Genomic DNA, 13,433 nt, shown 5'->3' with positions numbered 1-13,433 from the left:
TTGCAATCATGTGGTGTAAATCCTGTATGATGGAGGATGTGTACAGGTGTTGATATTGTCCATTGCGATCATAGTTTGTAACTTGTCAATGTAATCCTGTATAAGATAGAGGTGTTTCATACACATAGTACCCTTGTCACGACTCTGCTTTATCTTGTCATGGATTTCTTGGTCTTGTGGCAGAGTCGTGGCAAAGCCTTATGTTTAGTGTGAGAAGCCATGGGGTGTTTACCTTTTTGACATTCCATGTGCTTTCTCGTATCTTGTCATTGGCCCCGCCCCTCTCGTTTCATGTATTGCTTCCCTGCCGTGTCTAATGTTTCCCACCTGCCCTCGTTGATTACCCTTCGTTTGTCTTCACTTTAAAATGCCCTCATGTTTCATTGTCCTGTGCTCGGTCATTGTTTCCAGTTGCCTTCTGTTCAGTGTGCCACCCGTGGGTTCTGCCGTTCGTGCCTCAGTGCCAGTTTTGCGGTTTCCGTGTCTAGTCCAGTAAGTGTTGAGTTTACTTCATGTCTAGTGTTTAGCTAGTTTTCGCTCTGTGCTTGTGTTTATTATCCTTGTTCCTGTTTTTACCCCATTGTGGGTCTTTGTTTTGTGTTTATTGTTTAAATAAAGTCTTTTTGTTTAACCCCTTAATTCCCTGCTGCCTGCGCTTGGGTTCTTCCCCCCTGAGATTCTTGACAGAATGACCGAGCCAGTACCAAACCCAGCAGGCAGCATCGAGGAGTTGAATGAGGCGTTCAGGAGCAGCCAGGCTCACGTCCTGTTCGGCTTCCACCAGAGGGGGACCCCCGTGAAGGACTTCGCCATGGACTTCCTGTCCACCGCGCGCCTCGATGAACCCTTCGAGCCAGCTGAGATGCGCCGGTTGAGACCCCTGGGCTTCGTGGACCAGGTCCAATTCGCGATGAATCGTGAGGAGTCCAGGGGAATGTCCATGGCAGAGCCTCTCATGGGGCTGGCAACCATCGAGGAGGATAGCCCCTTACAGGTCGGGGTTTTGGGTGTCACCACGCCATCCTCCTCTTCCCCCGACAGCTCCTCCTCCGCCCATCAGCATCCGTGGCCGGCGTAGACGAAGGGAGTCGTGGGACTCCCCGTCCGACTCCTCCGGTACGGAGCTAACCGGGCTCCCCATCGCTTCTCTCCAGCCGGCCACACGTCCTGTGGGCCGGGCCAAGAAGAAGAAGCCGAGGAGGGGGATGCTGAACCCTGCCCAGCCGCCAGTGAGCGCCGGTGCAGCTGGGATCCAGTCCGGTGCAGCCGGTTTCCAGTCCGGTGCAGCAGCCGGCCTTCTAGCCGGCGTCAAGCCCTGTCCAGCCGGCCTACCAGCCGGCATCAAGCCCTGTCCAGCCGGCGTCAAGCCCTGTCCAGCCGGCGTCAAGCCCTGTCCAGCCGGCGTCTAGCTCGGCCCAGCCGGTCTTCCAGCCGGTCTTCCAGCCGGCGCCCAACATTTCCAGCCGGCGTTCAAGTCAGCGGTCCCCCCAGGACTTTCCCCCCTAAGTCCCCCAGAACTCAGTGCCCTCAAGCGCGCCCAGGGGCTAAGACTGTTCCCCCTATGAACCCTTGTCTGTCCCCACCCCCGTCCCATGTTTGTTATTTTTATTATCTCACCCCAACCCCGCTGTCATTTTGTCATGTTTTCCATTAGTTATGTTTTCTATGTGTATTTGGATCGTGTCTGTCACCCAGTCTGTCTTGTCATGTCAGTCTACCCCTTGGTGAGCACCTGGTCGTTAAAGGGGGGGCTTCTGTCACGATTCTGCTTTATCTTGTCATGGATTTCTTGGTCTTGTGGCAGAGTCGTGACAAAGCTTTATGTTTAGTGTGAGAAGCCATGGGGTGTTTACCTTTTTGACATTCCATGTGTTTTCTCATGTCTTGTCATTGGCCCCGCCCCTCTCGTTTCATGTATTGCTTCCCTGCCGTGTCTAATGTTTCCCACCTGCCCTCTTTGATTACCCTTCATTTGTCTTCCCTTTAAAATGCCCTCATGTTTCATTGTCCTGTGCTCGGTCATTGTTTCCAGTTGCCTTGTGTTCAGTGTGCCACCCGTGTGTTCTGCCGTTCGTGCCTCAGTGCCAGTTTTGCTGTTTCCGTGTCTAGTCCAGTAAGTGTTGAGTTTAGTTCATGTCTAGTGTTTAGTTAGTTTTCGCTCTGTGCTTGTGTTTATTATCCATGTTCCTGTTTTTACCCCATTGTGGGTCTTTGTTTTGTGTTTATTGTTTAAATAAAGTCTTTTTGTGTAACCTCTTAATTCCCTGCTGCCTGCGCTTGGGTTCTTCCCCCCTTAGATTCTTGACAACCCTATAGGTTAATTTACAACTTTATTGTGCACACGTGTGTGTATGGGCGGGTCCATAAAACACTTGTGCCCAGGGGCCTCTGAATTCTTAATCCGGGCCTGCCCGCCCGCCCCCTTTTGAGGTAGTATCTGTTGGAAATTCCTGCAATGAAACCAGGGTTCCTATGCATTTTTCATTTAGAAATTCCATACTTTTCCAGACTTAAACATACAGACTTCCCTGAAGACTTTTCAGACCATATTTAACATATAAAAAGATGGTTTTAAAAATATAACTGTTCACGTGTATCTTATTATAATATTTTGACAAATAATCAGTGGACTGTTATAGCTATACCTCATACAATGTAATTAAAACCAAACCAAACATGTTCAATGCATAACATTTTTATAATGGGAATTTAGTGCAATGTTAATAATTTGCCAAATTAAATCACCGTTAACCTTCAACCCACAGCAATAGAAGGATTGGTGAAATATAATTCATTAATGAACATGAAAAGAGAACAAAAATCCATGAATTTGTCTAATTTCAAAATTTGACAACGTTCAATCCGGGCCGTATGCAGGATTTTAGAAATACAGAGGTCCAAAAACTGAGTTTGTCCCAAACAAATAAAAAATATTTTCTTGAGCTACATATGTGCATTTTAGAACAATTGAGTGCAAATTAGATGACAATAGCAAAAGCCATGTCTGTCTTTTTATGTTTATCAGTGATGAGTAAACACATTGCCAGTTGATATATTTATACAAATATTACTAGATTGAAATACAATCAATCTATCAAGAGCATTTGGGTTTGGAATGACAAATGTAAGTGCTATTCCTTTGACTTTGAGTGCAGCTACAGACATAGACATCAAATTACAAAAGTTGCAGACATTTGTTTTTTTAATAAAAAATTGTTACAATAATATAGAAAGAGAGTTAAATAAGAATTCATCGATGCGTTTGAAATATTTGCTAAAGTATTGTTGTTTTAATAGGCTAACCACAACCTATAAACACAAGTCAAAAGCCATGCAGTTCAGGATGAACTAGTGAAGGTCTGGTCATGTTTTTGTCTCGTTTCAACATTTTGTAGTTTGCATTATTGGATAATACTATCTGCCGTTTAGTCAGGTTCGTTATTTAAATGTTGACATCAGTCAAGCACATTCAAATTGGGAGTGCAAACTCCCGAGTGCTCTGGAAAGAGGGAGAAAGCAATCAGTCTGTTTTGCTGCAGCTCCATTCGTTACTAGTAACTTCCGGGAACTATTGAGAGGCTCCATGAACCGCCATTGCTGTGAAAAAAACTGTTTCATTGGCGTCAACTCAATCACAGCAAACAGTCCTCCTGCAGATTTAGTCTAGAGCAGATCTTTTGGCAGCGCTCGAAACAACTTCATAAAAATACATTTATTATCAGAAATTCCTAATTTTTATATATTAGAAAAACAGATAGGGCAATAGTCTGGAAACTCATAATTTTCTCCATACTCCATTTCCTTTTTTCCATACTAATCCAGACCTAGAAAACAATAAAATAAAAATCCACACTTTCCATACTTTTCCAAAACGTGTAGGAACCCTGTGAAACTTATTCATCACCATTTACCAAAATGCAAGTGTTTAGCTAATCTAGTGACCTAACCTACCAGTGCTTGGCTGACATTTCCACCAGTAGCAAGGGATTTGAAATAGCTGCTGTTATAGACCAGTTGCAGCTCAGTCATGTCCACCACCTCCAGTTCCTCCTGACTCGGCCTGTCCAGTACTCGCAGCTTTTCTCTGCTGTCCATTAATACAAGTGTATGGGAATTTATCCACTAAAAAAAAAGAGAAAGTGAAACTTTACATTGCCATAGAATTAACCAAACTGAAATTATTCCTTTAACTGAATGATTGCACATACTAAAGATTTAACTCACGCTTAAACTAATAGGATCACAGTTGAGTTGAAACTGCCTCTGTTTGATGACATGGATAGTCCCAGACTCATCTTTTTTAACCTGAGCACCAAAACAAGAGAGTTGCTCAATTATCTGATATTTTGTGATTCTTAGTAAAGGTGGTGTAATTTCTGCAGCACTGAACAAAATTATAAATGTACAGTGCCCTTTTCATCCACTGTAAAAGCACATTTTAGTTCACAGACTCTATATTGTTACTGTTAGTCTAGACCAGTCAAGATGTTTAAATTATAAATGTGGTATAATGGTAGTATTGTTGCAGAAATTACACATTTTACATTTTCATTTCAGTTTTTACTTATAAAAAAGTTTTTAAGTTTAATTAGGTTTTGCAAAGAAACAGACCAGCAGAAAGTGGATGGTGTCTCCTCTACAGAAAGACAGAATGGGGTTGATTGTTTTCTGTACTGCAACAAACTGCCAAGCTAACAAGGGGACACTGGTAGGATCCACCTGCATCTAAAAAAGTAAGTTCTATATGAGATACATAGAAATAAAATTACTCTCCGATTAAAGACCTAGTTTGCCACTTTAGATGGGCATTTTCCATGTTAGCATTTTATGTTTTCATTGCCACTCTTGCTGATGCTTTCTGATTTTTTATTTAATTGGGTTAGGTACGCAATTAAATTAATCTGGCCAAAGAATCTCTCCCATTTAAAGTTCCAGAAGTGTCAATTACTTTTCAAACACTCTATGGTCAGATGAATTTAACAAATGAGCATTTTTGGCAGCAAACACTCAAGATGGGTTTGCTGAACACATGGATAGAAAAGTATCCCATGTGTAAAGTTAAATCTCCTGCTGTATCTTTCATGTTTTGGGCCTAATTTTCTGTTAAAGATCCTGGATGTCTTCTTCAGATATATGGCATCATGGATTTTAGCAAATATCAACTGATAAAAAAATCAAAACCTTTTATTTCATAATGACATCACACTATTTAAAATTATTATTCTCCAATGAAAGGTTAGATTTTTGAAACATTTTTGAAGATATTTGAAGGATTAACAACACAGATTTATTTAATATCCTTCCTTGATCATATTTACTTAGGGGTGGAATCATTTTGAGCCCAATTGTATAACATAGGTTATAATGAAAAATAATGAAACATCAGTGTGTTCCGGAACATGCAGAAGTGTGTATTGTACACATGCACACTGAAGTATTAATTGTATGAAAAGGCAGTGTAAACATCCTTCCTGATTCCACAGAAGAAAACAATAATATAGAATGAGTATCTGTGCACAGCACCATGAAAACCAACTATCAAGGCTAAGTGTGAGGTATTTGAGTGTGCACATGTGTGGGTTGTTTCTTTGATGCTAGTCAGTACTGTACTGTTAGATCTGTATAATATGTAAACGGACCACTGTAATCTTTGCTGATGAAGAGCTCTAAAGATCAGCATCTAGCTGAAAACACTTTGCATTTTTCTTTTTCTACAGTTCTGGTCGTTAACTTTCAAAGGCTAATCAGAACTGCGGCCATTTACATTGCAGACCTCAAAGACTAGCAGCACATAAGCAGTCAAATACTACCATAATTCTTAAATATGAGATTAAACCTGCATTAATGTTCATTGTTGATTTCTAGTGCCAAGTAAATACAGACACACACAAAGTGAGAATAAGACAGTATACTGTACCTTGCCATAGGGAAAAGTCATCCAGACTTTAAGTGAAGGCCTTAGTCCTAACAGCAGGATCTGTTAAAAACATAGGTTGTATAAAACTGAAGTCTGACCAAGTGCTTGGTTGGGCCCTGTGTGGACTGGTGGTCCATAATTACATTTAAGCATGTAGCATATGCTTATGTCCAAAGCGACTTACAAGAATTAGGAAACAAAGATATAGATCATTATCATTATTATAATCATTAGCATTATTAAATGAAGACAGGAGAGAAACTTTAGAGTCTATGGTACAGAACAAGACAAGGGTTCAATAGAAAGATTAAGATGTGAAACAAGGTAAGCTTTAAGGTCTCCTCAAAACTAAAACCAAGCCAAACAAGCAAGCTAAGTCATCTGAATGATTTAATACAATCTATTAGTCATCTAACAAAATAACTAATTATAAAATTACAAAAAATTGCACCCTGAATAAAATAGCAACATAAAAATCAAAATGTTGATGTTTGTCAAAATTGGTGTCAAATGCAATCATGTGTAAGGAAACTGCCAGCAAACAGCACTATTAGAGTTGGCAGGGCTGTACAGTGAGACATATATGTTATATTGTTATAAGATTTGAACAAGTATTAGACAGAGCCGATTGTTTGTTCGTTTGTCATTGTGCTTGTTCGTGTGTGAGGTTAACTAATGGCGCACCACTATTTATTTTCGCTCATATTTAGTTTTTGCGTTTAAAACTAATTTTCCAGGCTGCATTAAGTTAATTTATCTAGAGAGCCCTATAATCTGTGGGATGTGGGAATCGCTTACGTGATTCCTTCCGACATGGAAGGAATCACGTAAATGGAGTTCTACTATTTAAATATGTCCTCTGCTTGTTCTGCGTGTGTGTGTGTGAATGAGTTGCACAGTTTAACATGTTACAAGCGTGACAGCCGTGGATTTGTCTATATCTCAATATACGAGCACATAAACACATGAACTTCATCCACAGAGTAGCTCCAAGTTTATTTTACCAACGTTTCATTCCCTGCGTTCCTTTCAGAAGTGATCATCCCTATTCCCTACTCCCTTTGAAGAGTAAAGCTCTTAATGTGTACACTAGAGGGAAAAAAACAATTGTATCTCTTAATGTGTCCATTTAGAATTCACGTGGAAAAAGTAGAAATAAAAACAACGTAATTTTCTCTTTATTTTGAGCGATGTTTTGTGCCGTGTTCCCATCCCAAAGAGCCCTTCGGAGGGCGATATGTCGCATTTGGAATGTTGTTGATGCCTCAAACACACAGTGAAGCGTCTTCGCGACAACCCGCCAAAATATAAGTCTGCTTAATTTGAACCAGATGAAAAAAATAATTTACTTGTAGTAAATTTATAAACTGTAATAAACACTATAGTAATTTTTTTATATTTACTATAGTAGAGTTAAAAAATACTTAATACTATAGTACCCAAGAATTTCACTAGTGACATAATTATTATATTATAATTACTATAGTATGCTACAGTTTGTTTATGGACAAATGTGTTTACTATTGTATACCAAAACACTGAAAATACAGAAATCAGAACAATAAAAAACGAAAAAACGCATTTGGGAAAAACTAAAAATTATATGGGTCTAATTTATCCATCTGTACGTTACATCTGAACATTAATGTCCTTCGTCATTTACCTGCCTATTTATGTGATGAACCACACGTTTTATACTTGTGCTACAACTATTTGGCCAGTGCTACAACTATTTGGCCTGTGCTAAACAACTTTAAACCTCTGCAGCACCGGTGCTATGTGCAAAAAAGTTAACGTACAGCCCTGAGTTGGTGAATCAAAAAGAGGTTTAATGTATAAATGAGTTTACCTTAGTGAGTGAAGCCAAAGCCAGTAGAGAATACTGTGTGACTGGATGATCCTTCAGTTCAGGTCCAGCATGAAGAGGCTCAACACAGCAAACTTCACCTTTAGAACCACTGAATAAACACCTTGATTCACATGTCCTCATTCCCATCACCCTCCTAGAAAGAGAGAGCAAGAGACAGAAAATGAGGCAGATTTTTTTGACTTGGGGAATATAGTCAACAATACTACGGTATGTGTCTCTCCACCACACTATGAGGTACAATAAGGGACCTTCTATGATACACAAGTTACTCTTCAGGGTTCATACACTTTTATTACTTATATATTTCCATGACTTTTCCATGAACTTTGAGAAATTGTATTACACAGAAACATCGATACATACATAAAATACTTTATTTGATGAACCATACCTAGTTTCATAGCAATTCTCCATTGCGCTTGTAAAATACTGCATTTTACGGCAAAATGCCAAATGGCATTGGCAGACCGAGGAAATATTTTAAGTCAAAGTTACTCCAGGCAACCCCATGTGACGCTGTCTACAGACGCGCTCTAGCAAGTAATTTGCACAGTCCTCAAAGTCAGTTCATACACAATAAAACACCTTTTATACAGACACGCACTTTGCAGAGTTCTCGCTAGCCGGCTGTAAAAGCACTGTTATTCAGAGAAGCCTCGCAGCTCGAGCTATAGTCTAACACAGCTTTTCTTATTCTTTCACTGTATATGATGAAATAATTTTAAAATTAAATATACACCTGCGCGTAAGTTTAGATTTATAAACATAGGAATTAGAAGGCTAACAGTTAGTACTGCTGGCTAGTGTTGTATCTATAGCTAAATATAAAAATAAACTGAGGTTTCTTTTAAACATTGCTTTGCGTTGCACTGTTTCATCAGGTATTTTCCACTGTCAGTGAGGAGTCTGGCCACATGACAAAGAAAGCTGATCCTGATTGGTCCTCTTGCGTGCATTCAAAGTGCTGATTGGCTCGCAGATACATTTATTACATTTATTGTAGAACCTTATAGAACCAAATTATAATTTGATTTTGTAGATGGAACCTTTTTGTTTTCTTTAAAAAAAGTCCCAAAAGAGGCTTCACAACCAGGCCCAACAGTACTTAACATATCTGTTGCAGCCTCACACCTTGTCAAGGTCACTCAGATCTACTAATTCTGGTCTGCTGCAAGTTCCAAGCAAAGACTAAAAAAACAGAGGTGACCGTGCTTCTCTGTCGTTGGCCACAAACTATGGAACAGCCTCTCGTTTTATATTAGAACAGCCCAGTCTCTATCTATTTTTAAGTCTACTCTCTCTCTGGCATTTAATATTTATTGATTTACTGTTTGAGGATTTTACTTTTTTAGGAAACCTTGCCTATGTTACAGCTTGTGTTCTACATTCACATTTACATTCAGTCATTTAGCAGGCGCTTTTAGCCACAGCGACTTACAAATGAGGTAAACAATGGAAGCAATTGGAACAACATAAGGTCAACAAAAAGCATAAGCGCAGTAAAAACTGGTCTCATATAGCCTACCACAGTATACAAAGCTGAGGGGTTTTTTTTAGGATAGAAAGAGTAGAAAAGATATAGAAGTCTGAACTAATCGGTCAGGTGCTGACGGAAGAGATGTGTTTTCAGCCGATTCTTAAAGATGGCTACAGAATCTGCTGATCTTGTAGCAGCGGGCAGATCATTCCACAAATGTGGAACAGATCCAGAGAAGGTATGTGAGAGTGATTTTTTCCCCTTTTTGGGATGGCACTACAAGACTTCATTCATTTGCAGAGCGTAGGAATCTGGCGGGTTTATTGTGTTTTATTAATTTACATTTTGTGTTGTGCGTTTTAAAACTTTGATCATCGTCTTTTTGTGAAGCACTTTGGTCACCTTCGGGTGTTTTTAAATTGTGCTATATAAATAAAATTGTATTGTATTGTATAGCCTACATAAATTCACAACTGAATGTGTTCTCACCTGAATGACAGTTCAAACACTGATCCACCACTGTCATTACACACAGCAAGCGTTGGGAGGTCTGTGAACTATGGAGAGTAAGAGACATTTGTGCTTAATTCAAAATCAATAAACAAGAATTAAAATTAACATAGAAGTTAAGTGCAGTACCTTCACATGTAGTATGGCAGTACCAGGTGGGTGGGCATCTGTAATAGTGCGCAGAAGCTTTCCATTGGCCAAATCCCACATAGTGATCTAACAAGAATACATTTTATTTGCATTGCCACTTAAAGTCTGTGTGACAAGAAATTTCAGTCGAATTCTGTATTGTGTCATATCTCCAAGTCAAATTGAATATCTAATTGTGGCTAAGGCTTTTGTCAGGTAAGAATTGGTTGGATCTAAAGTAGTAAGCATTTTCTACAGAAATGGAACTCAAAGCAGACAGTTGGAGAAGAAAGATGAAAAGAAGAGCAGACAATTTCGGAGAGGCTAACGATATATCAAGCTAACATTGAGCAAGCTTCCACTCACTTCAGAGTGCTTTCTAAAGTCACACCTCCTCCAAAACACAGCTTGACAAACACTGAAGTGCAAGTATTATTTTTACTGGCCTGTTATGATTACAAGTCTGTATGTATAAGGCGCTAGTCATAAAGGATTCAGCAGTTGTGATATAAAAATGTAATTTTTAGAGAACATTCATGCAACTATAAACTGAAAAATGTGACAATCACCTGTCCTTTAGCAAAGCCACACAGAAGTCTTGTACAGTCATGATTAATACTGAGAGCTGAGACTGCACCATAATCTGCTCCAAGTGCTGTGGTACCCAAACATAACCGCAGGGCCTGATTCTGATCTGAAATTACAATATTCCCCAGCACACGTTTCAGCGTTAGAATGCAAAAGAGTGCAGATTATGGACAGTCTTTCGAGCTTTATTACCAGTAAAACAGTCATGTTTGGCATTTATAATACTTAAATGTAACAGCAAGCAAAACACAGACAGGTAAACACTGTGCAAACATCCATACCAAACTCCTACAAAAAAAAACATGCCATAGCTGGAAAAGCATACTCAGAGTTAGGGCTGGGTGGAATGACAGAATATGCAGTTACCGCGGAATAAAATGTCAACCGTATGAAATTTTTCTATTCTGTGTATTCCGTGGAATGTAGATAAGTAGGCATAGTTAACTCGGCGCTCTGCAAGTTGGGAGTTAAGATGAAAAAACGTGTGAATTAATGCACCCATAACAAAGTAACAAATCAAATACTCTTTTGACTTTCTTTCAGTCTGTAGTTTCGTGATTCGCTCCAGTCTAGTGCTTTCTCTCTACCCGCAGTGTACTAAAAAGGTTAATTCTCACATATTTCAGAAGTCAGATTGTTTTGTAAAGCTGTTAATAGTTTTAATAAAGATTAACTTTAAGCAAGCCAAGGCGAAACTTGTGTTGAAATGCGCGATGATGCTCACAGCGCGAGCGTTTGACGTGACGCGCCGCAAACCCCCGTTTTGGGAGACGTGTGTGGAGTAACCAGAGACTCGCGGTGCAAAGACAAGCGCGAGAATAAACAAACCTAAAGACAGAGAATAAAAATATTAAAATTTTTACTCTAATAGAGAGTAAAGAGCGATGGAGACCTACAGTACAGATTCTGTGAAATCGATTTTTGGTCATTCCACCCACCCCTACTCAGGGTATAGCAATGCTCGATATGATGTAACAGTTTATTAGATTTTGTACATGATTACTAATTTACCTTTTCCTGAGCATTTCACCCAAGACAAGCCAAGGCAGAAAGATAGCATTATAGCATTTTTTAAATAATACTCGCTAGAATGTTCTAAAATTATATTTGTCATCTGTATTGATCATACAATTAAAAACAAACTATTCATTATATTGTCCTTTCACAATTTTAACGCACAATTTACAAAGGTCTTAATGGTGTACTTACCGAATACTAAGGCCAGACCATGTGATGTGCCTACTGCAATCACACTGGAAATAGTCTGAAAATGCAAAAATATTTTAGACAAGCAAAACATTTTAGACAAACTAATAAAGATCACACAAAATAACTCACGATTGCTGTTGGCAGGCCAGAATCAACTTTATCCTGAAGACAGTTAAATAAAGTAGAAACAGCAAATTAGAAAATGGGAAAACAAAATTCCAATGTCATTATTTTCTGTTGAAAATGATTTGAAGTATTGTGGTTCTTACTGCAGCAGACACTATCTGGGCTGAGATTCCTTTCAATACACTGTGTCTTAAAACAAATCCATGTTGTGTTGCATTAGTTTCCACTGCTTTCCTCCTCCTAAAGTGAAAAAACAGGTTCTAATTAACTTTAAGAACATATTTTAAACAGTCAAAAAACATGACTAAAATAACAAAGCATATAAAGCCTGCCATGTGTATCCAGATAACAAAGAAAAAGTGAAAGAAAGTTTCCATTCCTTTTAAAATGAGTGCGGTCTCCACTGTCAGAGCTTGCCAGAGAGGAGGTCTCACACGAGTGGGCATCAATATTCTCTGTGTTAACAAGACATGTATCCTCCAGAATGAATGGCTCATCCTCATCCTCAGGCTAAAACAAAAATGATGTAAAACAGGTTAGCATCTGAAAGGAATAAACCCTAAGTAGCTGTCTTTTATTATAGATTTATCAATATAATGTTTTAGCAGTTTTCTCTCCAGAACCATCCTAATTAAAAAACTGGCACATTTGAAATGAAAGGCCGAGCCCAACAGGTACAAACAGGCATAAACCACTGGAATATGGACCTCTCTTTATAAACTTTATGAATTTAAAGGGATACCCCACCTGAAATTCTGTCATGAATTTGACATGAACTCAATCTCAAAATTTGTCATGAACTCAACCTCAAGTAGTTCCACAGTAGAATGTGGTTGTAAATTAGCAAACTGTTTGTATACAGTAGGGGTGTTCAGTTCCGGGTATTTTGGAGCCGACTCAGATTCTCGACGCCCACTTTTGTAGTCGATGGAATCGACACTTCGACTCCATTTCCTGTCATTCACAATGGGCTCAGGAATACGAATATAAAATAAATGAATGAACTTCAGCTTGGGAACTTTGGGCTGGAAACTAGCAAATCACTAGCAAATACACATGCATTTGTGCAATGAACACCATCACAGAGTTTTTTGACATAGAGTCACAGACCCTTTCCGGTCCTAAACCGATGTGGTTTTCCAAGCGCACGCAGCGCAAGGACATGACAGCCCAGGTCTAACCGTAGCAGTAGACTTATGGTAAAGCTAAGACATTTCGTTTCCTTTATTATTTTTATAATTTTTTATTGCATCGATTTTCACGAGTTACAGTTACACAAATGAATATGTTTTGTACTTAAAGACACCGCGTTTCATTGTTTTGAATTGAGGCTACGTAAATGTGCGCTAAACAAGCCTAAAACATTATTTATTTTCGTTTAAGAGTTTATATATTCACCCTAGGCTAAGTTCAAAACATTTTTTTTTTAAAGGCGTTGAGCCTACCTTGTGTTATTTTCTTAACGTAACTCATTGCCTTTCTGTGTTGGGCATTTAACAATAAAAAGTATTTTAAAATATCAACATGTCATTTTAAATCCAACAAATATGCTATAATAATAACCCAGCAACAAGAACTTATGATTTGTGACTTCCTGGCTGTTGCTG

At 39.0% G+C, this 13,433-nt stretch overlaps 1 protein-coding gene across 1 annotated transcript in view; it reads right to left on the bottom strand.

The window, feature by feature from the left end:
* The window catches only part of LOC130552577 (vacuolar protein sorting-associated protein 8 homolog), a 293,391-nt gene extending 280,401 nt beyond the window's left edge, over positions 1 to 12,990 (bottom strand). Inside the window, exons 1-13 of the mRNA XM_057330929.1 lie at positions 12,937 to 12,990; positions 12,208 to 12,336; positions 11,970 to 12,068; positions 11,830 to 11,862; positions 11,701 to 11,755; positions 10,473 to 10,597; positions 9,904 to 9,990; positions 9,754 to 9,821; positions 7,767 to 7,920; positions 5,918 to 5,977; positions 4,612 to 4,725; positions 4,225 to 4,305; positions 3,952 to 4,122 (exon numbers count right to left, since the gene is read on the bottom strand). Coding sequence (XP_057186912.1) covers positions 3,952 to 4,122; positions 4,225 to 4,305; positions 4,612 to 4,725; positions 5,918 to 5,977; positions 7,767 to 7,920; positions 9,754 to 9,821; positions 9,904 to 9,990; positions 10,473 to 10,597; positions 11,701 to 11,755; positions 11,830 to 11,862; positions 11,970 to 12,068; positions 12,208 to 12,336; positions 12,937 to 12,990 — 1,230 coding nt within the window. The remainder of the gene's footprint in view (positions 1 to 3,951; positions 4,123 to 4,224; positions 4,306 to 4,611; positions 4,726 to 5,917; positions 5,978 to 7,766; positions 7,921 to 9,753; positions 9,822 to 9,903; positions 9,991 to 10,472; positions 10,598 to 11,700; positions 11,756 to 11,829; positions 11,863 to 11,969; positions 12,069 to 12,207; positions 12,337 to 12,936) is intronic.
* Positions 12,991 to 13,433: the final 443 nt, after the last annotated feature.

The sequence above is a fragment of the Triplophysa rosa genome, linkage group LG4 (assembly GCF_024868665.1).
Source record: "Triplophysa rosa linkage group LG4, Trosa_1v2, whole genome shotgun sequence".
NCBI lineage: Eukaryota > Metazoa > Chordata > Actinopteri > Cypriniformes > Nemacheilidae > Triplophysa > Triplophysa rosa.
The sequence above is the reverse complement of the archived record's forward strand: the minus strand, read 5'-3'. Positions and strand labels throughout refer to the sequence as shown.